The 27,561-nt window shown below is 53.2% G+C and overlaps 3 protein-coding genes across 5 annotated transcripts in view; 2 read left to right on the top strand and 1 right to left on the bottom strand.

Moving 5' to 3' along the window:
* C3 (complement C3) overlaps positions 1–27,561 on the top strand; it is a 79,766-nt gene that overhangs the window by 27,213 nt on the left and 24,992 nt on the right. The window contains exons 1-11 of one of the 2 annotated variants that reach the window (XM_081135030.1): positions 21,796–21,943; positions 22,718–22,910; positions 23,737–23,899; positions 23,994–24,064; positions 25,543–25,637; positions 25,741–25,823; positions 25,908–25,998; positions 26,309–26,411; positions 26,524–26,650; positions 26,928–27,043; positions 27,142–27,291. In XM_081135030.1, the coding sequence (XP_080991156.1) occupies positions 21,870–21,943; positions 22,718–22,910; positions 23,737–23,899; positions 23,994–24,064; positions 25,543–25,637; positions 25,741–25,823; positions 25,908–25,998; positions 26,309–26,411; positions 26,524–26,650; positions 26,928–27,043; positions 27,142–27,291 (1,266 nt within the window). In that variant the 5' untranslated portion in view covers positions 21,796–21,869. Of the gene's footprint in view, positions 1–21,795; positions 21,944–22,717; positions 22,911–23,736; positions 23,900–23,993; positions 24,065–25,542; positions 25,638–25,740; positions 25,824–25,907; positions 25,999–26,308; positions 26,412–26,523; positions 26,651–26,927; positions 27,044–27,141; positions 27,292–27,561 lie in introns of those variants that run through there. The other variant, XM_081135029.1, reaches the window with a different exon arrangement.
* Positions 37–9,619, bottom strand: TRIP10 (thyroid hormone receptor interactor 10). 2 transcript variants are annotated; one of them, XM_081135370.1, is made up of 15 exons: positions 9,514–9,619; positions 8,248–8,363; positions 8,103–8,159; positions 6,948–7,095; positions 6,808–6,870; positions 6,468–6,572; positions 6,253–6,381; positions 5,596–5,742; positions 5,288–5,482; positions 4,125–4,292; positions 3,751–3,860; positions 1,109–1,241; positions 751–896; positions 551–672; positions 37–452 (listed from the first exon to the last, which is right to left on the bottom strand). In XM_081135370.1, exons 1-15 carry the CDS (start codon positions 9,535–9,537, stop codon positions 304–306), a joined length of 1,812 nt encoding a protein of 603 aa, XP_080991496.1. In that variant the 5' UTR covers positions 9,538–9,619; the 3' UTR covers positions 37–303. The 2 variants fall into 2 exon arrangements, with proteins under 2 accessions (XP_080991496.1, XP_080991497.1); XM_081135371.1 differs by lacking the exon at positions 4,125–4,292 and having other exon boundaries at positions 9,514–9,617.
* Positions 11,481–19,580, top strand: GPR108 (G protein-coupled receptor 108; the record flags this gene model as incomplete). Its single annotated transcript, XM_081134006.1, is given in 11 exon segments — positions 11,481–11,486; positions 11,642–11,812; positions 13,570–13,605; positions 13,609–13,678; positions 13,930–13,977; positions 13,980–14,058; positions 14,162–14,183; positions 14,187–14,236; positions 14,660–14,944; positions 15,430–16,187; positions 16,190–19,580. Coding segments are annotated over 11 exon segments (1,653 nt in total). The 3' UTR covers positions 16,318–19,580.

Raw genomic sequence — 27,561 nt, 5'->3', positions numbered from 1 at the left:
TCTCCTAAAAAACCATGGACTCCAAGAACTCTATAATTTTATATATATATATATATATATATAAAACAAAACGGTCCTAGCCAAGTGGCAGGAAGAAAAGATTTAAAACATGAGTATGTACATCAATGGTAGAAGGCACAGCGGGTCCATCTGAGGTGAGGAGTGGGGTGGAGGTGGGGGGCAGCAGGTTACACAGGTCTCAGCTGAAGCCACGGGGGCAGAAATAAAGTGCGTAGGTCCTGGGGGCCCCCCGTGGCCCAGAAGCAGCAGCCGACAGCCCCCTCTCCCCACCTCTGGCAGGGTTCAGTTGAGCGTGATTCGGAGGTAGGAGGTGGGCACGTAGCCTTCACCTCCCTGTTTCCGCCTAACCCGAGTCCAGCCATCGCCTTTGTCTTCTTCCATGAGACTCAGGTCTTCACCTTCAACCATGGAGATGGTGCCCTCACTGGACCCTGTCGCGGGAGTGGTGGTGGGCTTAGGTCTGCTTTAGGAGGATTTCAACAGAACCTAGCCAGACACCCCCACCCCCACGCAAGCAACTGATGCTCACCTTCAAAGTGGTAGATGGCCACACAGGTACCTATAGGTGATGCAGACTCCTCCTCAAAATCCTCATCAAACTCCGTGTAGATGGGGGTGTCCTGGCCTTCCTCCAAGGGGGGCTCTTCAGAGCTGGAAGGGGAGAGTAAAGCAGGTGAAGACAGGCCTCCTATGACCTGGGGGCAGACCCACTGTGACCACCCCACTCACCTCTCCTTGTTCTCCTGTGATCCGCTATTGCTGCTACTGCTGCTGTCAGGTGGGGCGCTAGCTGGGGGGTCTGGAGGCCGGGTGTGCCGGCTCAGGCTGTTCCCCCGGTTGCTCAGGACCCGGCTCTCAGCTTCTGCCAGCCAAGCCTGAGAGGAGGGGACCATGTGGTCAGTTCCAGGGCAGGGCTCTGGGGTCAGCCCGCTCTGGGCTCAGATGTTTCCTGAGATCACTCATGCACACCCAAAGCTGTGATGAGAAACAGCTGGAGCCTCCCCACAACACCTCCCTGTCCCCCAGGCAGTGACTCAGCCCGGCTGGCTGGCCCCGGCCCCCGCCCCTCCCCAGGGTCTTCCCTGACCTCATACTTCTGCACTTCCAATTTTAGCCGTTCAATGTTGTTCAGGGTTTCTGTGATCTGGGGCTCCAAGCTGTTGGGGTCCCCCATCTGGGGTGTCTTCTCATACACATCCTTCATTTTCTTCAGGGCTTCTCTAGGACCAGACAGATGGATGAGAAAGAACAGCCCCTTGTGATTTAACAAGCAAAAAATATGGGTTTTGCCCTGGCCAGTGTGGCTCAGTTGATTGAGCACCCTCCCATGCACCAAGAGGTCACTGGTTTGATTCCCCATCAGGGCACATGCCTGGGTTGTAGGCTCGATCCTGGGGATCGTGCAGGAGACAGCTGATGTTTCTCTCTCTCCCTTTCCTTTTCTCTCTCTAAAATCAATAAAAACATATTTTTTTTAAAAAAATATGGGCTTTGCTTCATGGAGCAAATAACCAGACAATAGTTAAAGCTCACATATTAGTGCCTCACTGCCTGGGCTTGAACCCATCTGGCATTTCCTAGTTGTGTCCGTTTGGGTTGTAACTGAACCTGTCTCGATATGCTAACCTTGAAAATGGGGATAACGATGCACACATCTCACGGGAACGGTTGTGAAGATTAGAAGTGCCTTTATTTATTCACATACCCAGAGTGCTGCATAGCTGCAGAGCAGGCACTGTTCTAAGCAAGAGTGTCAGGATCCTGCCTCTGCTCGCATACAGTCTCTCAGGAAAACTTGGGAACTCCAGTGAATTCATGTAAAGGGTTTGGAATAGCGCCTGGCATACAGTGAGTGCTCTATAAATGTTAGGTATTATTATCATCATCAGTCCCTGGTCCCTAGTTCCTCCATGACTATCTGTACTAGCAATAATAGTTATACGAGCGTAGATTTCTGGAAAATGTCAAACCTGGGTTCGACTTCTTTCCAGTCCTAAGATGATCCACGTTACAGATGCAGACTGAGGCACAGAGAGGCAAAATAGCTAGAACTCAAGGCCCATCTGTCGACGCCAGAACATGCACCCTTCACCCCTACACCATAAAAACTCAGGAACTGCGTCCCTAATGGAACTTTAAACCAATAAAAGCCATTTTGTACAAGAGGGCAAAATATAATTTGTCTGTCTGTCTACAAGTGGCAAACGTCATTTCTATTATGTAAGAGGACTGGAAAGAAAATCTCGCTGCTTGGAAAGAATGAGTAAAAATTTTCTGTTTTCAATCTGGCAGGTTTTTATTGTTAATATATTTTAAGCGTCTGAGTTAGTAAATAGATAATCATATGTTATTTTTTTAGCCAATTCATGTAGTGACTGGGACTGACCTATATATATTTTTTAATATATTGAACCATCTTAGCATTACTGGGGGGTAACACCCAACTTCTCATGATTTTTTTAAAGTCTTTTAAAAAAGCCCTAGCTGGCCCAGCCGGGCGTGGCTCAGCGGTTGAGCGTCGACCTGGGATCCAGGCAATCGGGGTTTGATTCCCGGTCAGGGCACATGCCCAGGTTGCGGGCTCAATCAATGACTCTCTCCTCATTGATGTTTCTATCTATCTCTCTCTCTCCCTCTCCTGTCCTCTCTCTGAAATCAATATAGATATATATATATATATATATAAAAAGAGCCCTAGCTGGTTTGGCTCAGTAGTTAGAGCGTTGGCCTGTGGACTAAAGGGTCCTGGGTTTGATTCCAGCCAAGGGCACATACCTCAGTTGCAGACTCGAACCCTGGTCCCTGTGCAGAGCATGAGGGAGGCAACCAATTGATGTGTCTCTCTCACATCGATGTTTCTCTCTATCTCCCTCCCATTCTCTCTCAAAAGCAATGAAAAAAATATATCCGTGGGTGAGGATTTTAAAAAAATAAAGTCTTTTAAAAAAAAATGTTTAAATATGATAAAATATACAGAACATAAAAATTCCCATTTGAACCATTTTTGGTTCATTTACGCCAAATGTATAGTTCCAGGACATAAAGTACATTCACACTGTTGTGCAACCATGACCACAGCATGATGGATTAAGTTTAAAACACACAATTGGATTTGCTCGGTTAGGACTGCATCTAAGATCATAAATGAAGTAAAATGAGCCCATAATTCTATTTTCTTGAATTCTTGCTAACTGATTTTGAAATAAAGATTTCACCAGCCTCCAAAAAAATGTGCTGGTGGTGGTCACTCATTTTCTGTGTGCTGGAATGAGTTGTATAAGATAGGAAATAACTATTTCTTATGAGTGGGGTAGGAATCACCTATATAACCATCAGGGCTTGGGGCTTGCTGGGAGATGTTTGAGTACCATTTCGATGTACAGATGGTCCCTGACTTACCATGGTTCGACTTACAGTTTTCAACTTTGCGATGGTGTGAAAATGATACCCATTCAGTAGAAACTGTACTTCAAATTTTGATCTTTTCTAGGGCTAGCGGTATGATACTTTGTCGTGATGCTGGCAGCCACAGAGAGCCATAGCTCCCAGTCAGCCACCATCATGAAGGTAAAGAAACAATACTATGCAGTGTAGTATTAAATGCATTTTGACTTTCGGTATTTTCAATCCACAATGCATTCATTGGATGTAACCCCAGGGTAAGTTAAGGACCATCTGTAATTGTTTATTATTTTATTTTCTTCTGTGCCTGCCTACCTTTCACCTTACCTCTGGTCAATCTCCTTCTGTAGCTCCCGATTACGTTCCTCCAGCTGCTGTTGAAGCCGCTTTCTCTGCTGCTCTGGGGGCAAGTGGCTAAAATCCTCAGTCACCACTGTCTGCAAGGTAGAAAGAGAACTGAGTTTGGGATCATGCAGCCTCGGCTTCCAGGCTCTAAAATCCTCATAAGACAGACACACCAAGTCCACCTTCCTCCCCACCCAAGGTTCTTGGGGGGCAAGGCCATGCACTGAGCGAAGCAGGTCCGAGTCGCAACGGGAGGAGGGGGTCCAGCCAGCAGCAGGAAGCGAGCCCAGGGTCCCGCCTCCCGGCCGCCGGGCAGGCTGGGCGCCCCCTCCTTCTCCCCTGGAGGCCTCACTTACCCCACGGCCGCCTCGAAAGCTGCGGAAGGACGCTAGCCGCGGTTTGACCGACTTACTGATCTCACTCAGTATGGCCAAGGGGTCGAGGCCGGATCGGGGGGACGGGGGTCCATTAGGCAATGCCGAGGGCAGAGGGCCCCCCAGGGGGGAAAAGGGTGGGGGATGCGGCTACCGGTGGGGACCGTGGAGGAGGTGCACCAGGAGGGGTGGGAGAATATACAGAACGAGTACGAATATGGATGGATGGAGGGACGCATAAAGGAAAAAACGAAATGGAAAAAAGAAAAAAAACGGTAAGAAAACCACAACTCAAGATGCACAATCACACACAGAAAATGCATGCAAAGAACAACACGAAAATCTGGGAGGTCGCAGGGAGAGCATTAGACTGTGAGCCAGAAGGCCAGACCCCTTCCTCCCCCAGTATCTCCCACATACCCTGCATCCCATGTCCAAATACCTAGAATGGGGTCTGAGGGCGCAGGGAAGCCCATGTTTCTGCCCCCACCCCGCTTTCTGGGCTCACAGTCTAGAACGTGGAGGGAGACACATGCAGAAATCAAGGTCTCATACAGGTATGGGACCACAGAAGTCAAGGGCAAGCTGAGAGAAGGGTCAAAGGCATGAAATATCAGAGGATTACAGGTGGGGTTTCAGCTGGGTAGGGGGTACGCCATATATAAATTGAAGCTGGTATCAAGGGCCAAAGATATAAACTAGGGAGTAGGCAATTGTTGAAGGTATAAACCAGGAGTGTCCAGGTATGTGCTTGACATTGAAAACCAAAAAACCCAAGAGAAAAACAGCCTGAAGGTTGGGGCCTAGCCCCATGGGTGGGATGGAGAGAGACCCAGGGAGAGTCCCCAGGGCCAGCATCCGAGCCTTCACCCTGCCCTAAATCCCACAAGCAGGTCTTCTCCTAGCATCCTGAGAAGCAGCAGACAGACGCCACAGCAACCCCCCCACCCCCTTCCTGGCCCCCTGTCAGCCTCAGGGGACTCCCAGGCCAATCACCGCTTTCCCTCTAGCCTGGGCCGACAGCCAAGAGGAAAATTCCTGCCCAGGACTCAGAGTTCCAGCGGCTGGGGCTGACTCAATGCCCCCCCCTCCACACCGCTGTCCCCACTCACTCACACCCCTTCCCCAAGAGCCCCGGCCCCCACCTTGTTCTTCTTGCCAAAGGGCCAGCGTTTGGCACGGCTACGGGCTGGGCCTCGTAGCTCAGACCGACCGTCTGAGGGGGTGCCCAGGCTGCTGTCCGAGGATGCGCGGTTCATGGGCTGGCTGAAGTCTTCAAATTCCACGTCGCCGGGGCGGGCAAAGCCTGACTTGTGCAGTTCAATTAGGACCTGGGAGTCCTGGAGGGAGGGCACGGGGAGGGGGGAGGGCAGTCAGAGGTAAGACTAGGTGCCCAGCCTTCGGGGTCCACCTGCCCACCCCGCAGCCCACTGGCCCAGGACCAGGCACCCACATTCTTGCTGTCCACAGCAGCCGCAGCCACCTTCATGCCCTCCAAACACTTGGTGATGATAGGCAGCACCTGCAGCTCGGCCTCTGACAGCAGCCCGTACCCAGCCCCCAGGTGGGTGGCCCGGCGCTCATCCATGTCCTGTAGCTTCTACAGGGACAGGGCAGGGGTGCTAATGGAGGGGCTGGAGCACAGATACTTCCAACCAAAGGTGGTCAAGGGAGAGACAAGAGGCCAGGGTGGTTTCAGAGGGGACTTTAAGGAACCTCCCACCCCCTTGCTTAGGGAAGTCAAGAAAGGCTTCTCAAAGGAGGTGACAATGGAGCCAGGGCTTTGAAGAAAAAGCAGACCCAGCACAGATGCTGCCAATCCCAGAATTAGGACAAAGAGTGGAACATAAGGCTGAAAAAGAAGAGGAAAAATTCACGAACTTTCAGAGGGGTTGTTAGAGCTGGGGCTTAGAAGAATGAACAGGGTGTTCAAAAGGAAGGAAAGACATCCCTGGCCGAAGGAACAGCTTAGGCAAAGGCAGAGCTCACTATGTTTCTAAATGCCTTTCGATTTAGAGATTAGGGCATTGCAGCTGAGGTTTTGACAAATGTGTAGGAGATGGTTAACAGTGGGGGATTTTGGGGAAGGTGGGAGACTTGGAGCACTCACATCAAATATCTGGGGCATCTGGGAAAAATAAAAGTGGGCCTGGTCTCGGTTGAAACGCTGTAGTTGGGCTGCGTACTCATTTTTGCTTTCTTCTGCCATATGACTCCGAAGATGGGCTTGTTGCTTGGCCTAAGGAATATCAAGGTGGGGGTCATTGGCAGGTTCTGGCCCCATCCCACCCTATCCTTTAAACCTGCCCCAGACCCCACAAGCACCTTCTCCACATCAGCCTTGGTGGCATTGATATCCTGGTCCAGCCGCTCTGCAGTCTGCGCTGCCTTCTCGGCCTCCCGGCAGTCTCGCTCAAATTTACGCTTACTCTGTGTGGTGGATAGAACCAGAATGGAGGAGCTGCCATTCCTGATGCCAAGGGGGTATGGGAAGCCAAGTATTCAGGGACTGGCAGGAAGTCACCCAGCAAATGGGGGGCAGTGGCATTCTAGAAACCTTCAGGAGAGGGGAGGCCCCTGCCAGACAAAGGGGGCAGCTCTGTGGGTCAGCAACCCTCACCCTACTTCCTGGGACCAGAGCCACCCTCCACACCCACAAACTCACATTCTCCAGCTGTTTGAAGCCACTTTCCAGCTGCTGCTGGGCCCGCCGGCCTTCTTGGAAGTGCTGTGGAAAGAGGAGCAATAGGCTCACCCGGGTCATAGAAGAGGCCCTCAGGAAGACGCAGGGAGGAGACCACTCACCATCTTTCTCTCCTGTTTCATCTCCTGCGAGTACTTGGCCAGCTCAAGACACACGTGGATGCTGAGATTCTCAGCCACCAGCTCCCGCTGGCCCGCAAAGTCATTTACCTCCTGGAGAATCTGCACAAAGGACTGCTGCTGGCTGAACCTCAGGGGGAGAGAGGGGGGCAGGGAGCCAGAGGTCAGACCCCAGGACCCACCTCCACATGAGAAAGGGTAAGGCCCAAGACATTCACTCCTGAAGCAATGACAAATTCTGGCCCATATCCCTTACCCCTAACCCTTGCTTTAGTGGGATGCATTTCGGAACTCAGAATTTTTGGGGTTTTCGAAAGGAAATACAATGCTTATATATCATCTGTTGTGCACCACCCCAGTGGGGTCAGGGGCAACATCCTGTAATCAAACACTATAAATATTTTGTAGAGAGAAGTATTAATATTCACACTAAGTGGAATAAAAGACCAAGCCCATAATGAACCTGATCCACATTCAACTGAGTTCCAATCAGAGGCGGCCTCCAAATAAGTTACCAGAAAAACTTTTGATTTCTAGAACTTTTTGGGTCCTGAATAGGAGACCCATAAGGGTTGGACACTGTTTTAACAGTGTCCATTTTAACAGTGTGTGTTTTAACACATTAATTCAGTTAATCTTCACGTGAGCCCCACAAGGTCATGGTCATCATGTCCATTTCACAGATGAAGAAAACAGAGGAACAAAACTTAAGTGACTTGCCCAGAGTCACTCATTTAGTAACTGCTGGAGCCCCCCATTTAATAGGTGAAAGCAAATGGGAGCAGAGAATTTGAGTCAATCACCCAAAGCAGTTCAACTAGACTTTAGGATTCCAACCCTGGTACTCTGGAGCCTATGCTCTTTTTAAAAAAAAAAAATTTTTTTAATTGATTTTAGAGCAAGAAGAAGGGAGAGAACATTGATTGGTTGCCTCCTGCATGCACCCTGACTGGAATCGAACCCAAGACAACCAACTGAGAGCCACACCAGCCAGGGCCTACCCTCTTAACTCTAGGTGGGATTTGACGTGAGAGGTGAAGGACCTGATTGAGTGACCCAGCTAAGGGAGAGAAAGCGGGACAAAGCCCCCTGCACCCCCCCCCCCAATCTAGCCCCACACCCCCTCTCCATCCTTACTTGGATTCAGGGTCATCTTTGGCAGGTCTCTTGGGCAGATATTTTTTCACCAGGTTCCTAAGGGGAAAGAGAGGCAGGAAGGCTGAGTCCCCGGCCCCCGAACCCCACCCCCTAGCCTCAGGGGACAGCCACCCTAGGGTCTCACCGCAGCTGCTTCGCATAAGCCTGCTCCACCTCGGTCCGCTCTTTCACGAACTTCACATATCTGTCCAACAGGTCCAGCCCCCACTGCGTGTGCCGCTCAATCACCTCAAATTGATCCTGACGAAAGGTGGGGGACGGGGGAGGACCCGGTAAAGACCCCGCAGCCAGATACCAGGGAGCCTCGAGGCTCTGAGCTCCAAGAAGGAGTGGCTTCCCGGACCCGCCCCGGCTCGGCTGGAGGTGGGGTGGGGGGGGCGGCAGGAAACCAGCGGGAACCCCCTCCCCTTCCCGGGAAGGGCCAGGGAGCAGGGGCGGGGCCCCAATCGGACTACAGGGTCTCCTTCTCCGGACGGCCAAGAGGGGTGTAGAACGGGGCAGGGCCACTCCCCTTGCTCTGACTCCCCTAATCCCCCCAGATTCCGGAAAATCCGGCCGGCCCGGCGTGAGTCAGGGCTAAAGGGGCCGGATTCCCCGCATCTTTGGGGGGGGGGAAATGGCCAGGGGGCAGGCACCAAGTTTCCAGGGTCACTACTCCCCCGGGGTACCCCGATGTACTGTTTCCCTCACGAACTCCACTGCACCTTCAAAAGAAATCCCAGAGTTGGAGGGAGGGTGATGTAGTTATTTCGCTGTACCCGGGGACCTAGAGATGCCACCGCCCCCAGAAAGAGGAGAGGTCGAAGGTCCCGGCTAGAAAAGGGGGAAATTCCTGGGGCTTCCAGAACTGAGGTTAGAGGCTGCCTGGGAGCGGCCCCTCCCTGTGCCCGGAGAGAGGAGGCCGAGCCTCATAGCCCCTTCCCCCACTAGAGCGTCCCAAGCCCCTAGGTGTTGACTGGAGGTGACGCAAAGGGCAGTCAGAACTTGTAGGTCCCACGTGAGGTTGAAAGTGGCCAGAGGGTCCCCTCCCCCTCACCAGCCGGACAGGCGGGCGGCGGGCAGGAACCCAGGGGCCGTAAGATAAGCCGCCCGCCCAGCCAGGGTGCTCAAAATAGGTGACCTCGCTCGGCCGCCCCGGCCTGGTCCTAGGACTTCTTCCTCCTCACTCTGAACCCCGTGCCTCAGTTTCCCTACGCTGCACCTGCGAGGTCGCCCCTCGCCCCCGAGCGTCCTGAAACGCCCCAGGAAACTCCGAGAGAGGGCGGAGCAGGGATTACAGGGATCAGTGGAAGGGAAAGCGTGGAGTCTCGGTTAAAGTATTGCAGGGGCAAAAAGGGAGCGTCTGGACCCCAGTAAGAGCAGAACTTGGAGCCAGGCCGACTGGACTCACCCACAGCTCGGTGCCCCAATCCATGCTGCTCCCGCCGAGGCCGCCACCGAGGCCGCCGCGCCCGGTCCCCGCTGCCCGCCGCCCGCCGCGGGGAAACTCAGCCCAAGGCTGTGCGCCCGGCCCCGCCCCGCCCAGGCCCCGCCCACTCCGGGCCTGGCACGCCCCTTCAGGCTCTGCCACGCCCGGCCCTCGCGTAGCTCAGGCACCCAGACCTAAAAGGCGGGGCCACCGGATGGGACCCGGCTGGCGCCTTAAAGGACCTCCACCCATTTTCCAAATCCCCGGGCCCCTCTTATCTTCCCCACCCATGCCCCGTCGGGGACTGTTCTAACTGTCCTCTTTCCCTTCAACCATTCCTTAAAGGGTCAAGATACTAAAACCCCATCCAAGAGGTCCTTCACCTATCCCTTCGCAGGGAGAACCAGAGGTCACTCAGCTCTTGAGGGCCGGCGCGGCTCCAGACGCCTGTGCTAGTCCCACTAATGGTCTAGTCCCGGCCACAGGGCGGATAGGAGGACTTCGATCCTGTCCAGGACGCGGCTTCGCCAAGGCCGGGTCCATTAGTGCCCCCACCGCATCCTGCCTTCCCTCTCCTGAAGTCTGCACCGGGAAACTGAGGACGGACCGTCCTTGGGGCTCCGGGCCCAGACCTTTCCTCGGCTCCCGTCCAGTTCGTGTTTGCACCTGCCCATTTTTCAGTCGCATCCATTCAAGGCCCAATTACGTTTAATTGTCTGTACTGGGATTCCGACTCCGCCCCTCCCTCCTCACTCGGGCCTCGGGCTGGGAAGTCTTTGGGCTCCCTCATAAAAGTTTGTTCACACTTTGTTAATCCCTTTGAGGCACTGGGATTAAAGGGGAGAGATCCCAGCAGCTAGCTCCTACCCTTATCCTCTCCCGCCTTTGCTGCTTTCTCTGGCTATAGAGGTAACAGACGCTCTGCTGGGGCTGGGAGCTCTGGCCTAAGGGACAAGTTAGGCTCTGAGTTCCTGAACGCCCAGGACTCGTACGAGGGAGCCCTGGAGGATAGCTTCAGGAGCCCACACTGGGAGAGATGGCTCTGCAGGGACCTGGCCCCACCTGCTGGTAGCTTCTGGGCTAGAAAACCTCAAGTTGCAAAGTCGTCTGTGCTCCAGAGTGTGAGGGAGGCTGAGGTCTGGGCACAGTTAGCTTAGGCTGGGATTAGGGTCGCAGCTTTGGTCTCAAACTCAAATTGGAATTGGTACTTATGCCAGGTTGCGACTGAAGTTGGAATGGGATTTCAAATGGGTCAGAGGCTTCGCAGAGGGGCCAGCAACCGAGTTGGGGGTTCTAACACTCTAACTAGGATCCAACGGTCCGTCCTCATCTGGGGTCAGGACCGTTGGCGGCGAGGGTCTCAACCACAGGTGAAAGCTCAATGTAGGTCGAGGGTGAGAAGGGCGTGGGGAATTTGGGTTTCAGGGTGAAGTCAGGGCTCAGTTGCAGGAAGGGAACTCAGCCCTGGGGTCGGGGTTTAGCCCATAGTCAAGTCCAGCCTGGAATCTGGTGGTGGGACTCCAGTTAACTCACTCCGGGATAGGAGGCTTCACGTAAGGCTGAGACTCTGCCTGGGGTCATAGGTTATCCTAGGGTCAAGATTTAGCCTGGGGCCAGGTTTAGGTTTCTGGGTTGATAAAAAAGATTAGAACAGGATAGGCCCCAGCAGATGCAGTGTTTACCAAAAGTCTGAACTCCGGCTGGGAGCCAAATCCTGAGGTTAGGAAAGTGGAAGCCAGTTCTTGAGAATCCTGGGAAAGGTAGTTCACTTAATACCTTGTTGAGCTGTCTGCTCCCTCTGCATTCTGGGTACTGTAGTCCTGGACCAGTCTGTGAGTTAAGAGCTGGTGCGGAAATGCTTTAAGGGTCCTATATCAGGTCTATTACGATTGGTTAGCTGGATTATTTATCAAATTACATCGGGACCGTTTTTCTAGTGATTGGTGAGAATGAAGGCGGGGTTAACGTTACCAGCACTCCCATTCGGAGCTAGTGCTGTCCATTTGGTGTCTGAGGGGCGGGTTTGTGAGGAGGCAATCGCCGACTGGTTGGGTGGGCTGGAAAAGCCGAAAGGTCGGCCTCCACCGTGCGGCAATTGGCTCATCGGTAGGCGGGCCTGGGCGCATCAGAGGCGGTGTTAGGGGAGGCGGTAGCTCCAGAGGTGGCGCTGAGAGAGAGGAGGGGGCTCGTCTCCGGGAGCCCAGCGGAGTACGGGCAGAGGCAACTTCTGCTGCCCCTGTTGGGCTGCTGTTCTGGGCGCATTCTCCCGCTGGCGCTGACGGTGAGTCACGCCGCGCAGCGGTCTGGGGCGGGGACGCAGCTTTGTCCCAGAGAAGCCTCTGGCGTGGAGTGGTCTCTTCCTATTTCTCCCGCTCCTTGCGCGGGATGGAGTGGTCCAGCGGCCCCCGCTTCCAGGACCGGAGTGTTCTCGTCCCAGGAGCATCCTCAATCCTCCGGATGGAGTTGCCCCGTGACCGCGCCGGGGTCGTGCCCCGCCCACCTGGGGCGGGTCTTAATCTTCCCGGACCTCCAGGCTCTTAGCTCTCTAAATCCTTGGTATCGTTTTGAGGGAGCTAACGACCCTTAGCTCCTTCCAGAAGAATCCCCGGGGACTCGCTCTACAATGGGATCCTCTGGGCAGTCATTGGGATCTCGGGGACTAGTTGAAATCACGCTGGGGGATCAGTTGGGGATCTAAAAGTTTTCCGGGAGTTGAGGGCCAGACCCCAGAACGAATAACTCTGCTTTCAGGACGGCACTCACCGGTGGGGGGACTTCCAGGCTTTCTTCCTGGAATCTCAGAACAGTGGCGGGAGGACCCAGAGCCACTCTGCTCCTGCCTGGGATTGGTTTGGGGACACAGCCTCCAAGGGAGGCCCGGGAAGCCTGTTCTGTCACTTCTTTGGAGCTGTCCTAAATAAAGGGGTGCCAGAAGGGGGGGCGGCTGAGGCCCTTGGGGGATCCATGTGCCAGAGCCCTAGAGCTGGGCAAGTGGGAAGAAGTCTGAACTGCCTTTGTCTCCTTGGTGTCCAGCAGGGGGAGAAGCGACCAGACAACTAGCTGAACAGCTTCAGTTTCCTTACCAAGGGATCTGGAGATGAACATGAGCTTCCTTTGTCTGGGCCTTCAGGAAACGAAAAAGAAGACCCCTGTGGTGATGGTCTTTGAGGGGTTTGCTGAAGGACAGTGAAGCACACAAGTGTCCAAGCCACCTCCCCCCAGTTCTGGATTCACATCTTAGCTCTGCCTCTCACCCATATGATCTTGGGCAAGTCCCTTGATCTCTCTCAGCCTCAGTTTCCTCGTCTGGAACATGGGGATAATAATATCTCATGCAATATGTGTTAGGCACTGAGCTGAGAAGGGGGAGGACATAGCAATGAACAAGACAGCCCCAGTTCTCACAGTCGAAATGAACAGCTAGCATTTATTAAATGCCCACTGGGCACCAGGTACCATGTGAAGCAGTTTTCATAGGTCTGTTTCCTTGTAGCTATCTTTCAGGGATGCTGTGAAAATGTCATGCCTATAAAGCCAATTTTGCCAGTGTTTACACAGGCTTGGAGGTATGTGGCTTGCTTAGTCACAGAGCCTGCATGCAAATCCAGGTGTGCTGGATTCCAGAGTCCAAGGCAGGAAACCATCAACATTTTATTGATTTTTTTTTTTTTAATTTTATTTCTTGTCCTGGCCCGTATGGCTCAGTTGGTTGGAGCATTGTCCCGTACACAGAAAGGATGTGGGTTTGATTCCTGGTCAGGTTGCGAATTTGATACCCAACATGTGGGAGGCAGCTGATCCATGTTTTCCTCTCAAATCTATATTTCTTTCTCTCTAAAACCAATAAAAACATTTTTAAAAATTTATTTCTTTTTACATCAACATTTTAATTGAGGGGGAAAGAGATGGGCTGGGTCCAGAGGACCAGCGAAGGTCTCCCTGAGGAAGTGACATCCAAGTTGAGTGTCTGTGTCTGCAGGCTCCCCCATTATCCCAAGGTGAGGCCTCCTCTCTCCTCTCTCTGCCCCCACCACCCAGTTCCGCATGGTGATTGGCTTGAGGGCCAAGGAAGGCTAATATAGCCTCAATTTCCACAACTGCTACAACCTGATGGGGGGACAGGAGTGGCCATTCAACATCACACTGAGTGGATGGGAAGGCAGCAGTTTCACAGAGCCCTAACTACAGGCCAGGTACACGATGCTGAGTTTAGCTTCATCAGATCCTCCTGGTAGCTGTGCTATGAAAGGAACGCCAATGTACCCATTTGGAAGATAGGAAGACTGTGGGGGAGTGAGTCAGCTGGAGAGTAGGAGAGCTGGAGACCCAGTGGTGGTTCTGCAAGTCCAGAGCTAGCATGCAACCTCTGCCACCCCCATACTGCCCCTTCCCCAGCAGTGATCCAGGAGAAGAACCCTGAGGGATTCCTATTGGTGGTAGAAATTCCCCTTTCAAGCTCCATATGGTCATGTCTGCCTGCTTCCTGGCCGCTGGCATCTTCTGGGTATCTGTCCTCTGTAAGAACACATAATACCCTTGCCCCTGGGGGTTCTCCATTTCCATTCACCACTCCCATCCATGCCCCTGACTGATGCCTCCATAGGCCTTTTTGCCCTGACCCCCCTGCCAGGTACAAAGTCTTCAAGATCCACTAGCTCATGGTGGTCCTGGCTTTCACCAGGAGTATCTTGCTCCTTTTTCCTTAGTGTGAGAACCTGGGCCCAGAGCAGGGACAGGCTGGGTCCCTGAAGCAGTCTGAACAGGCCACTCCCCAAATTTCTGCAGACCCTGGGCTTGGCAGTTCCGTGTGTCTATCCATGTGTCCATTTCATTCTTGTGTCCAGCTGTCCATCCACTGCATCTATCTGTCCTTCTGTACAGCTGTGACTGTCTCAGTCTCCATCCATCTAACTATGATCTTCATTGTTGTGGCTGTGACTGCCTATCCCTCAGTCCAGTTATCTTTTGGGCTGTGACTGTCCATTTCTGAGTCCACTCACCATCCTGATTGTAACCATTAGTCCAGTCGACTTTCTAGCCACCCACCTGACAGTGATTGTCCTGTTCCTAAACCGCCACCATCCACCTATTTGTAACCACTGCCCATCTCTCTGACTGTCCATCTACCTGTCTACCTCCAGGTCAACTACTTCATCAACAGCTGTAATGCACTACATCACACACCTGTAAGTGACCTTCTCTGCCAGAAGGTGGTGGGCCCCATCTCACCACACCCCCTCCCCACCTCCAGGCTGAAGGGTGTCCTCCTCTTCATCACTATTGCCATGATCAGCTCTGGCTGGGCCTTTGTCAAGTATGTTCTGCCTGATGAGATCTTTGGGATCAAGATCCTGATACAGGTGCATCTGGGGCCCCACCTGGGTGCGCCGCCCACCCCATCCCAGGCCCACAGGTCCTGGCCAACCTGGCCTACATTGTCATCAAGTCCTGTAAGGAGAGCATTAGTGACCATGGACTTCCCTTTCTGGTGGATCTCATCTGCCATCCTTTTTCCTGCCCCTGCCCTCCCCCAGGCCCAGACCCTGCCCCCCACATGGACATGGGTGGCAGCAGCACTGACTGTTCCCTGTGTCCCCCACTCCTTCCCAGGTCTATCGGGCATCTAACACCAACAGGAAGGGTGAGGCCCTGCTCCCTGGGGCTTGCTATTCCCCAGTCCCCATCCTGCTCCAGGCCCTTCGTGCTGACCCCCAGATGTCCCTTTCCTCCCCTCTGACTGCCCTCTCCTGCTTCTCTATCCCCTTCACTGTCCCCTGGACATCCCCTTTCAGACTTTCTGCCCCATGTCCTTCCTGTCCCCAGCCCACCTCCAGCCCTCTCCCCTTGATCCTGCCTCCTGCCTCCATCCCCTGACCCCCACTCTGTGCCACCCCTCAGCGGCAGTGAAGCTGGCCAAGCTGAAGCTGTTTCGGCATTACTATGTCATGGTAGGAATCTCGTTCCCACTCCTGAGGGAAGTTTTGAGAGCGAGGACAAACAGCCTCCTGGCACACACCCCCCTAGCCTCGCCTGCTGTACCTCCGAGCCAGCCGGCTCAGCCCTCTGCGTACTATCTATGGGCCCCACCCCCGGCATCCCCAGTGGTCCTGGTCTCACTGGGCCCCATGCCCACCCGTGTTCCTTGCAGGTCATCTGTTACATCTACTTCACGGCAATCATCGCCATCCTGAGGCGGGTGGCCATGCCCTTGCAGTGGCAGTGGAGGTACCGGTTGAGCACAGAGGTGGGGCGGAAAGGTGGCCCAGACAATGGCGGTGGGGAAACAGGGGTGTGCACCCGACACTCCCGCTCTGCCCCTCCGCCCTGCCCGCAGCTCCTGCCTGAGGCTCCCCGCTCACCTTCTCCCCGCTCACCGCAGCTAGTGGGCTCCGCAGGCAGGCGGCAGCCGCGAGCGAGCGTGGGCCGCGGGCTCGAATCGGGCGGGGCTCTGGTGGGCGGGGCCGAGGCGCTGGGCAGGGATTGGGTGATGTGGGGTGGGCGGGGCCGGGGCGCTGGGCAGGGATTGGGTGATGGTGGGTGGGCGGGGCCTGGCCACCCTCGGGACTGCCCGGCGGTTCTGGGGATGGAGTGGGGTGGGACTGGGACAGCTCTGGGGGCGGGGCCCGGAGGGTCCCCCGTTGGACTTGGTGGGGGCTTCGGGGGCGGGGCCTGGCACCCCTCAGCTCCCCGACCGCCTGGCTGTGTGCCTCTAGAGTGACCGAATCTGGGTTCCGGGAAGGCCTGTCCAAAGTCAACAAAACAGCCAGTGGGCCAGAGCTGCTGTGACCATCCCCCCATCTCGGACCATGCTTTTCCACCCTCCTTCTCTGCTCACACACATTCCTCACTCCAGCTTCTCTCCTAAAGTGTGGGGGTGAGTAGGAAGGCGGCCTGTGCTCATAAGGCCCCCCCAACTCCCTGCGAGCCATGTTCCCAGAGCCCATTCAGAAGAAGACGGACAGCCCCCTCTTCCCCAATTATGAGGCAGCCCTGTCCCCATCCAGGACCACCCTCAACTTGCAGCTGTACAATAATGACCTACCTGTTTTGCTCCCCTGGTTTCTTGCCTTTCTTGGGGTTGAGGTTTAACACAGGGGCTGTGTTTACAATTTAGAAACCGGTATTCACTGGAGGGGGTGGTTGCAGTATTTATTGCTTTACACATGCAATAAATATGAATTGAACAACTACTGTGAGCAGGTCCTATGCTGAATGCTGAGGACAGAGCAGTGACCAAGACCCACCCAGTCCCAACACTGAAGGGGCTCCCAGACCCAGGGGTAGGGAAGTTGGGAGGGGGGGAGGGAGAGGGACATGTCATCAGACAGCTTCATCACAGGGCCCTGACCCAGCCTGGGAAGTCAGGGAAGGTAAATAGAGAAGTGGTGGGAAGGATGCAGGCCCAGATGAGGTACAGCATGTGCAAAGGCTGGAGGTGAGAAAAATGGTGATTGAAAGACACACAAGTGGCTCAGGCAAAGTCTAAGTAGCAGTAGCTAACCGTGGACCTAAATTCATTAAAAAGCTTGTGAGGCACAGAGAATCTAATTAACTTGCCCAAGTCCACACAGCTAAGGAGTTGGTGGGAGACTCAGGACTCAAAACATTGGCAACCATACCTCAATCTTGCCCTGATTTGCTATGTGGCCCTGGATAAGTGGTTTAATCTCTGTTTTCTCATATGTAAAATGGGGGTCACTGAGTATCACATATGAGTATCTGGCTCAGCGCAGTGCCCAGCAACACAGACTAACCTTTCATGGACTGCCTGAAACTTGAGTGACCACAGGTTAGAGACTCACCTGTGCACACACACCTGTGGACAGACTCCCAAAATGCATTTTGTCCCCCTTCCCTGCCTCCCACCTCACCCTTTAACTAAAGCACCCAGGATCCCCTTTGAAGCTTTGAAAAATATTCCTCAGCGGGGGCCACAGACATGGGACAGGGATGGGGAACCAGGCTGGGGTCAAGGTTTCCTGCAGGGGGAAACAAGTGAAACTGGGGCCCAGATGAATAAATAGCCCAGCCAGACAAAGAAGGAAGTGGGAAGGCATTGCAGAGTGAGGAAGTTGGGTGAGCAAAGTGGAGAAGCCCAGAATAGCTTGCAAGTCCTGCTGCAAGGTTGGCAGGGGCCAGTGGGAGGGCAAGAGCAGCTGGCAGAAACCTAAAGACAGGCAGACACACTTGGACTTTGTGCTGGGGCCCAGAGGCACCAAGGAAGAGTTTAAAGCAGGAAGGGATATGGCCAGACAGTGTCAGTGCTTTATCTACAGGCTTCTGGGGTAGGCAGAGTCATGGCTTCCCAAAGATGTCCACATCCTAATCCCCAGAATCTGTGAATATATTACATGACATGACAAAAGATACTTTGCAGATATGATTAAGTTAAGGATCTTAGAATGGGTACTTATTCTGGATTCTTCAGGTGGGCCCAATGTCATCACCAGGGTCCTTATAAGAAGGAGGCAGAAGGATCAGGGTCAGAGAATGAGATGTGATGATGGAAACAGGCTAGAGTGATGTGCTTTGAAGATGGAGGAAGGAGCCATGAGCCAAAGAATGCAGGCAGCTTCTAGAAGCTGGAAAAGGCAGGGAACATATTTTCCCCTAGAGCCTCCAGATGGAGCTAGCCCTACTGACACATTGATTTCAGACTTCTGCCCTCCAGATCTATGAGATAATAAATCAATATTGTTTTAAGCCACCACACTTATGGTCGTTTGTTACAGTAGCAGTCAGAAACTCACACTGTTTAGGAGCACAGACTCTGGAGTTCAGCTGCCTGGGTTCAAATCCCAGCTCTCACCAGCTAGAAGATGTCGGGAAAGTGGCCAAAGCCCTCAGTTTCTTCATTTGTAAAGTGGGGATGGAAATAGCACCTATGGCATGTGAAATAAACCAGATACATGAAATAGACAAGATGCTGCCAGCTGAACTTCATGGAGACATTTGCTGTCAATTGCACGTATTCATGAATTATACATCATAACTTTGCAGAAGGAATACAAAGGTGTATTTTAGGGAAAAATTCCCAGTTAATGTGACGTGGATGAACTGGACGAGGTGAGTCTACAGCAAGGAAGCCAGGGAGCACAGGGGTGGAGAGAAGGGATGGGCTAAGAGAGACAGTCTAGGGGCTGGTGAGGGCTGGACACAGAGGATGAGGGAGAGGAAGGAAGGGAAGACTCTGACTGGGAGGCCTGTTGGGGCTCTCAAAGAAATCAGGCAAGAGGGAGGAGCAGCAGGTGTTAGCAAAAATAAGTATACAGTTCAAGCAGGTCCAGCGCTTGCTACGTGCGGGGTGCAGGCTGAGCGTTCTGCTTGCCTGATGCCACCTGCTTGTCACCCCAAGACTTGGAGGGAGGCACATGACTGTGATGTCCAGTGTACAGATCAGGAACAAGCTGGAGAAGTCAAAGGTAGAATCAAAACCTGCCCCCTATGTCCTCCCAGGATGGGGGTCCCTGGTGCCCAGGCCTCTGCCGAGCGTGCATGAAAGCATGGGGGAAAGGAGCCATAGGGCAGATGGATTGATTCAACCAGGTCAAGGTTACCTACGAGTTAATGAGTAATGAATGGGGTGGGTGGGGTGGGGGGAAAACCAGGCTGCACCATGGGGGGGGAAAAGGCCTAGCTGTGGGTCGTGGAGGGGAACTCTCAGAAAGCGGTGTGGCAAGGACCCTATCTTGGAAGTGGGGGGCCAGGAGGTGCGCTTCTTGCTATTTCCACGCCTGGCAGTGCCTCTGTGGGGAAAGGGTGGGGTACAGCAGGGAGATAGCTGCACCCAGGCAGGTGTGGGGTAGGAGAGGGGTGCCCAGGCCCCCAACCCAGAAGTCATCCCCACTTTCTTCCTCTTTTCTCCTTGCACCCTAGCTAGTGTTGTCAGGCAAAATACAGGGTGCTCAGTTAAATTTAAATTTCAGGTAAATAACAGGTACTTTGTTAGTAAAAGTACATCCCAGATGGCCCACTTAGCATCCGCCCAGTCAGCCTCGCTCTACCACCCAATGCTGGGCTAGGTGGGCCTGCTAACTGGAAGTCCCCTCACAAACCACCTTCCCTCTCCCCCTCCCTTCTGGCTTATCTTGCCCACCACCCCCCTCCCAAACTTCACACACAAAAGTCAAAACGCATTGCTCCTGTCACCTGTCCTTCCCAATGGGTGCCTTGCTGCATTTTCCCCTCCATCCTTCTGGTCCAGGGCCTTTGAAGCATCTCAGCTCCTTTAATTGTCCAAACAGCAGGAACTATCATCAGTCTCATCATTCAGGTGGATTCACTGAGGCTCTGAGAAAGGAGGAACGAAGCCTTGCAGGCCAGGAACTCCTCAAGGCTGTCAAACCACAAAGCCTGAATGATTAAGGCTATAATGAAATCAGGAAATGGGGTGGGAATTTGGAGGGGCCGGGGAGGAAAATAAGAGCAGCATTGGGGGGCCTGAGAATCCTAGCAGGCACCCCACCCCAGTTTCAGAAGTTTAATCTCAATTCTGGAGAATAAGCAGGTGTGTTTGTACTCTCCCTCCTCTTCTAAAGAAAGGGTGTCGCAATCACAGCTGGCAGAGGGAAGGTTTGTTCTGTTTCTCTGTGACTCCCCCACTCTGGACACTGGGGCACAGCCGGGAAAAGGGCAAGAGTGTGGTTTACAGGAACTCAGAACCAGTTCCCCGTTAACCCCTTCAGTGGGGTTTTGGAAACCAGCCCTCCAGGAATCAAGATCCCCAACCCACTATGCTCAGAAGGGACTTCACACACCCCTTACCCCAGATGCCCAGCCTTGCTGGGAATCAGAGAGATGCACGTTAAAATGATACTGAGGCAAAAAGTCAAAACTTTGCCAACTTGATCTCATGGGGGGGGGGGGGGAGCAGTGGGGAAATTGACAGTTTCCTGCAGGGCCAGCATGTAAATCAATACAATCATAGAGGGGAATTCAGCTCTATCTAGTAAGATTACCAATGCAAGCAGACTTTGATCTGGGTTATCTCCTTTCCTTACAAAACAACCCTGTGAAGTGGGCAATGTGATAACCTCTTTTTACATGGGGAAACTGAGGCTCAGAGTGGTTCTCAGGAGCTTGATACCACTAATAATAAGTGTCAGAGCTGGAAAGTGACACAGGCTCATAACTTACTGGCAAGAGTAGGGTTTTTAACCACGGAAATCTGTCCATCAGTTGGAGGCTGGTGACTTTCACACAATGTGAAAGGAGGCAGTCCTTTTAAGAACAAGGAAATTATCTGTGCACTGGTAATCAACAGTCTTATTGCATATAAAGAAGCCAGGTGTGACTCCAGGGGACCAGGAAGAATAGTATGTAGAGCATGCCAATATTTGTTCTTACAGATTGTGAACATTTATAAACACAAATGAGATCTCTGGGAAAAAATCATGATCCTTCATTACATGGTAACAGGCCCAGGAGGAAAATTATCTTTTCCCTATATTTACTTGTACCTTTTAGATGTTAAATCATATGAATATATTACCAATTTACACTAAAAATTAAATATAATTTTTAATAATAATATCCTAAGAGGATGCCGATGTACGACAGATACAAAAGCTAGCATTGAGGACCTCCCTCAAAGATGACTTTTTAAATTATCATAGCTATTCAGGCATCCTGACAAGGGTAGGTGAAGGGAGCTCCAGGCTCCTGTTGCCTTAGAAAACATACTCACCTGAACAGTGAACTCCTGCATATACTTCAAAGCCCAGCTGAAATGGCCCCTCCTCCAAGCAGCCTTCTCTGGCCCTCCAAGAAACAGAGTACTTCTCCACTTGAGATAACACTCCAGAAGGCTAGGAGTGTCTGTGCTAGACTCTGTCTTCACCCCTACTCCATCATGGAAGACTGAAAGTGGGAATCTAGCTACCAGCATGGAGACAGATTTGTAGGAAGGGTTTGGTTAATAAATGCATGGACAAAACTGGAATGGGCCAGGCCCAGATATCTGAGGGGGGTGATCTCTGGCCCTCAGTGTTCCTCCACTACAAAGCAGCTATAACAGGGAAAGGTCTCTGCTCACCCACTGGCCTTGCCCCTGAGGAAGGCCAGGGCAGGGGGCAGTTGTATTCATGTTGGAGGAGGACATGTCCTCAGGTTATTTACCCCAGAACATGCTGGCCCAGGGAATTAAAAAACTTAGGAAACAGTATTGAGAAATCTGGGGCAGCCCCAGGGAGGGAAGAGGCCACGGGGTACAGAGGGCTGGGCTGAGTGGGGGAAAGGCGGAAGCCAGATAAAAGGAGGCTTCCAGCAGCCTCTGCTCACTCCTCCCCGTCCTCTCCCTCCATCCCTCCATCCCTCCGTCCCTCCACTGTTCCTGTACCATGGGGCCTGCTTCAGGTCCCAGCCTGCTGCTGCTACTGCTGACCAGTCTCCCCTTGGCCCTGGGGGACAGCATGTGAGTAGTCATGATGCCACCCCAAACAAAGCAATTTCTGAGGTGGGAGTGGGCATTCAAGGGTCCAGGTCCTTGTAGAATTCAGGGTGCACTTGTGTCTGTGGAGGAGGAATTATTGGGTTGAAGCGTTAATAAACGAGGGCTGCCTGTGACTTTGAGAGTTTATTCGTTGGGTGTTTGTGGAATTCAGGCATTGTGTAGTATGGGGGGTGTTTATAAAACTGGGGGCCTGTAGGTCTAAGGTACATGCGGTGTTTGGTGAGTCTGTGGATGGGATAGTTTGGACTTCACAGGATTTGGGAGTTTACAGTTTCAAGATTTATGATTTTCAGTGTTTGAAGAGATGTGGTGTGGGTTTATGTTGGCTGGGGGGAGAGGGGGGACTTAGTTGTATTTATAGGCCCAGGGTGATAGAAGTTTAAGTAAAAGCTTGGGGTGTTCAAGGATTTGAGGTTTAAAGGTTTGGTGCATGTGAGTATGGTTATGTATAGTTTGGGGTGCCTGAGGGTCTGGGTGTTTAGAGACTTGGAATGTTTAAAGATTTAGGGATTAGGGCTTCAGGACTAAGTGTGTGGGTTCCCCAAGTGTAGGTTTGGAAGTCTAGAGAATTGGAGGACTTGCTGGTTCTGGTTTTGAGGTTCAGGGGTTGATGGGACCTGCAGCCCCTGAGCCTTTGCCGGTCACTGGGTCCCCTCCAGGACCAGGGACTGGGGAGGCCCTGGGGAGGGCTGAAATGTCGGCTCCCTGGGATGACCCCGTGTATTCCTCTGGCAGGTTCTCCATCATCACCCCCAACGTCCTGCGGATGGAGAACGAGGAGACAGTGGTGCTGGAGGCCCACGATAGCACAGGTGACATCCCTGTCAAGGTTATGGTATACGACTTCCCGGGCAAGAAGCAGGTGCTGTCTAGCAAGGAAACCGTGCTGAACAAAGCCAACAGCTACCTGAGCACCGTCACCATCAAGGTGGGTGCACACTGGAGCCCGGCCCTGTCGACGCCCCACCCCTCTATGGATCTTTTCCCCATTCCATCCCTTCCCCTTTCCTCAGCCCTTCCCTATATATATATATATTTTAATCCAACAAGAATACGCTTTCACTGATTCTAGAGAGAGAGGAAAGGAGAAGGAGGGAGGGAGACGGAGAGAGAGAGAGAAACATCGACGTGAGAAACATTAATATGTTGCCTCCGGTACACACCCCAGCCAGGGGATTGAACCCAAAACCTGAGTATGTGCCCTGACCGGGAATTAAACCCGGTGACCTTTCTGTGTACAAGATGACGCTCCAACCGACTGAGCCACAGTGGCCAGGACAGCCCTTCCCCTTTTGAGTCTCCTCCCTATTTGGTCCCCTCCTTTTATTAGCCACGCCCACTCAGAGCCCCGCCCCTGCTCTGAGCTCCTTCCCTTCCAAGCCCTCCGGACTACCTCTGTGCCCCCTCCTTCCTGAGCCCTTTCCCCCCAAGCCCTCTCTACCTCCAGAACCCCTCTCCTCTCTGAGTCTCCTCCTCTTTCTGAGACCCCTTCCACTATTGAGCCCTCCATCCTCTGAGCCCCTATCTGATCCCCCTCTCCATTTCTCTCTCTGGTCCCTAGCCCCTCTCTTGCCCTTGCCCTTTCTCTGAGCACCCCTCCTTCCCCAAACCTGGGCAAACTAGAGAGACCAGGAGTGATGGGCAGCCTCTGTTCTGAGGAGGGGCAGATGTGGACCCAGCTGAAAGCCTAGTGGCTGGACAGTGGGCAAGGGGCCCTGGAGCAGATCCCTCCTGATGCCCTGTTCCATGCCTAGATCCCGGCCAGCAAGGAGCTAAAATCACAGAAGGGGAACAAGTTTGTGACTATCCAGGCAGAATTTGATAAAACTGTGGTGGAGAAGGTGGTGCTAATCAGCCTTCAGAGTGGGTATCTCTTCATTCAGACGGACAAGACCATCTACACCCCAGGCTCCACAGGTAAGGGGCTGGTGGGTGGCTCAGAGGGCCGGCTGGGTCCTTGGGAGGGGCAGGGCCTCACTGAGCTGTTCCTTTCTCTCCCATCACCTCTCAGTCCTCTATCGGATCTTCACTGTCGACCACAATCTGCTGCCCGTGGGCCGGACGGTTATCGTCAGCATTGAGGTATCAGCCAGCCAGGCTCCAGACACACTTGGGGCAGAGACTCAAGGAGAGGCAAAGAGAGACTCTGAGACAGAGAAAGAGATATATAGAGGCACAAACTCAGAGGCCTAGAGATGGACGGGGACCAGGGGAGACAGCATGGAACAATGATTGCACCTGTGGGTTCTGGCTCCAGATAAACCCCAGGTCCCTGTGACTCTGGCCAGGTCACTCACCTTCCTGAGCTTAAGTTTCTCACTTGAAGGTTGGGATAATGACACAATTCTATGTAATAGTCTGTTTCATCTACTGTAGCCAGGAGGTGCCTGTGAGAACCTGAGTCAGGTCCAGCCCCTCTGCCCATAGGCCTACAGATAAAAACTCAAGTCCTCCCTGTGTCCTACAAGGCCCAGAATGACCTCCCTTGTCCCCTCCCTGCCCTCACCTACTCCCTCTCTCCCCCTCCCTCACCCTGCTCCAACCACAACAGTCTCCTGGCTGTTACTCTGACACATGAGGCACAGTCCTGCCCCAGGGTCTTTGCACTGGTTATTCCTTCTACCCAGAAAACTCTCTTCTCCCAAATAGCCATACCACTTGCCCCTTATCTTCTTTGAGACTTTGCTCAAAAGTCACCAACGTCCCAATTTTACAGTGAGGCCTTTCTGAGCTCCCTGTAAAACTGCAACCCCTCCCATTCACACATGCACTCCACTCTTCTCTCTTGCTGCCATCCTTTTGGCATCACGTAATTTGGATTTATTTTATTAATTGCCTCTCCACCAACCTCTGTGGAACCTAAATTCCCTACCGGAAGGAGTTTTTATCTGTTTGCTCAGGGCCTTATTTCCTGCATTCAACAAAGTGCTTGGCATATAATGGGGCTTAATAAACACTGACTGGAAGAAAGGAGGCAGAGAGGGAGAAAGGAAAAAGCGAAATGTCACCTTTGCCAAGAGGAGCTCATTATCCACAGTTACCCTGGTTTCCAAGAGGAGCCAGAAAACCAGATTTTTATGTGATGCCTCCTGATGTTTAACTGTTGGCAAGAAATGAAGTAATATGTGTACACAAAACTGCTATCCTTGTAGGACAGTAAGTTGAACAGAGGCAATTAAGTATGGCTTAGCACAAAAATGCTTAGCCCAGGGTCTTGCACAAAAGTAGGTAATAAATTCTAGTGATTCTTAATATTCGGGGGATACTCATAATAATGAGCTCCTGCTACATAAACCATGTCCCAAGCCAGTGATGTAGGGGCTGTATTTATTTTCTGTTTTCAGATGTGCACATTGAGCACAAAGAAGTTAAGTAACTTGCCCAAGGTCACACAGCTTGTAGGTGGCACAGTGGGATTTGAACCCAGGCTGACCAACTCAGGTCCCTGTTCTTGACTGCTGCTTCTGTAGATATGACCCAGAGAGACTGTCAGGGAGAGGGGAGCCGAGGGGCTAAACCTGGTCTCTGAAGAACCACACCCCCTCCCTGTCTGTCTACAGACCCCCGAAGGCATTCCCGTCAAGAGGGACACCCTGTCTTCTCAAAACCACTTTGGCATCTTGCCCTTGTCTTGGAATATCCCGGAGCTGGTCAAGTATGTCAGGCCTTCCAGGAGGGGGTTTGGGGTTCCTTTATGCCAGAAGAAGGAGTGGGGGGCTGCCAGGTCTGACCAGATCACTCACCTGCCTTCCCCACAGCATGGGGCAGTGGAAGATACGAGCCCACTATGAAGATTCACCAGAGCAGGTCTTCTCCACTGAGTTTGAGGTGAAAGAGTATGGTAAGAGAAGGAGGGAGCCAGGGGGTGGGGCCCATAATGCTGGGCCTCGCACCAGCCCCTCACCCGTGCCATCTCTCCCCGCAGTGCTGCCCAGTTTCGAAGTCCAAGTGGAACCTGCAGAGAAATTCTACTACATTGATGACCCAAAGGGCCTGGAGGTCACCATTACAGCCAGGTGAGGGGTCAGGTGGGGACCAGGTGAGGGGCCAAGTGAGAGGTTAGGTGGGGACCAGGTGAGGGGTCAGGTGGGGACCAGGTGAGGGGCCAAGTGAGGGGTCAGGTGGGGACCAGGTGAGGGGCTAAATGAGGGGTTAGGTGGGGACCAGGTGAGGGGCTGGGTGAGGGCCAGGTAAAGAGCTAGGCGAAAGCTAGGTGAGGGTGAGGTGGGAGGCCGGGGATCCTGGGTCCTCACCATGAGCAGGGGAAGTTTGGGGGAGGCTCCGCCTTCTAAAAGGGGAGAGCCTGAGACCCTCCTTGCTGCGCAGGTTCCTATACGGGAAGAATGTGGAAGGAACAGCGTTCGTCATCTTCGGGGTCCAGGATGGTGACCAGAGGATTTCACTTGCCCAGTCGCTCACCCGTGCTGTGGTACCTGCCAGAGGCCCCTCTGAGCATCCTCCACTCTGAACCCTCCCCTCCCCTCTCTGAATCCCTCCCCCCCCACCCCTCCCACTCTCTGAGCACTCGTTTCCTATCCCAGATCGATGATGGCACTGGGGTGGCTGTGCTGAGCCGAGAGGTCCTGCTGAATGGGGTGCAGCCCTCCGGAGAGGATGCCCTTGTGGGAAAGTCATTGTACGTGTCGGTCACCGTCATCCTGCACTCAGGTGAGGCCAGGGCCAAGGGTGGACTGTCCCACCACACAGTCCAGTCTGAGAGGAGGGGCCCGACCGAGGGAGGCAACTCGGCCTGAGGGAGGAGGCCCAGAATGAAGGTGGGGTCCAGTCTGAGGTACAAAACTCAACCTGATGAGGGAGGCCCAGTCAGAGGGAGGGGGCCCTCAATGAAGGTAGGAGCAGCCTGCTGAACAGGGACTCCAGTATGAAGACAGGGTCCAATCTGAGGGGCGATGCCTGGTCTTGAGCTCACAGCTGGCCCCCTCAGGCAGCGACATGGTGGAGGTGGAGCGCAGCGGGATCCCCATCGTGACTTCCCCCTACCAGATCCACTTCACCAAGACGCCCAAGTTCTTCAAACCCGCCATGCCCTTTGACCTTATGGTGAGACCCAGGGCGAGGTTGCACCCCCACCCCACTCCTGAACACTGGCCATGCCTCTGGGTCTGCTGAACCCCCTCCACCTTCCCCTGTACCCACAGGTGTTTGTGACGAACCCCGACGGCTCCCCAGCCCGCCACATCCCCGTGGCGACTCAGGACTCCACCCAAGGGCAGTCTCTGACCCAAGATAATGGCGTGGCTAAGCTGACCATCAACACCCACAGGAGCTCCCAGCCCCTGTCCATCACTGTGAGTCTGCCCCAACCATAGGACCCCCACCAGGACACAGGACTTTATTTGTACAGCAGGGTCCTAATGTTTGTACAAAGGCATCTTGTCATGTGCATAACAGGGTCCTTTCATTTGCACAAAGGGGTCTTGCCATTCACATAGAGATGTTTCATTTGCATAGAGGAGTTCTTGTCTGCACAATGGGGTCCTGCCATCTGGATAGATGGTCCTCCTGCCATTTGCACAGGGCCCTCCTGTCATCTGCATAGATGTCCTTCTTCTAAGGAC

This window comes from Miniopterus schreibersii (assembly GCF_964146895.1).
Source record: "Miniopterus schreibersii genome assembly, chromosome: 4".
Taxonomy (NCBI): Eukaryota; Metazoa; Chordata; class Mammalia; order Chiroptera; family Miniopteridae; genus Miniopterus; species Miniopterus schreibersii.
The sequence above is the reverse complement of the archived record's forward strand: the minus strand, read 5'-3'. Positions and strand labels throughout refer to the sequence as shown.

Excerpts from the sequence above, each read along its gene's own strand:
- TRIP10 (XM_081135370.1), bottom strand. The coding sequence starts at position 9,537 with ATGGATTGGGGCACCGAGCTGTGG. Across the intron at positions 8,160-8,247 it reads GCTTATGCGAAGCAGCTGCG|GAACCTGGTGAAAAAATATC; the intron begins GTGAGACCCTAG and ends CTTTCCCCTTAG. Across the intron at positions 1,242-3,750 it reads CAGAAGGAGATTGACCAGAG|AGAAGCCCTGAAGAAAATGA; the intron begins GTAAGGTGAAAG and ends GTCTGGTCCTAG.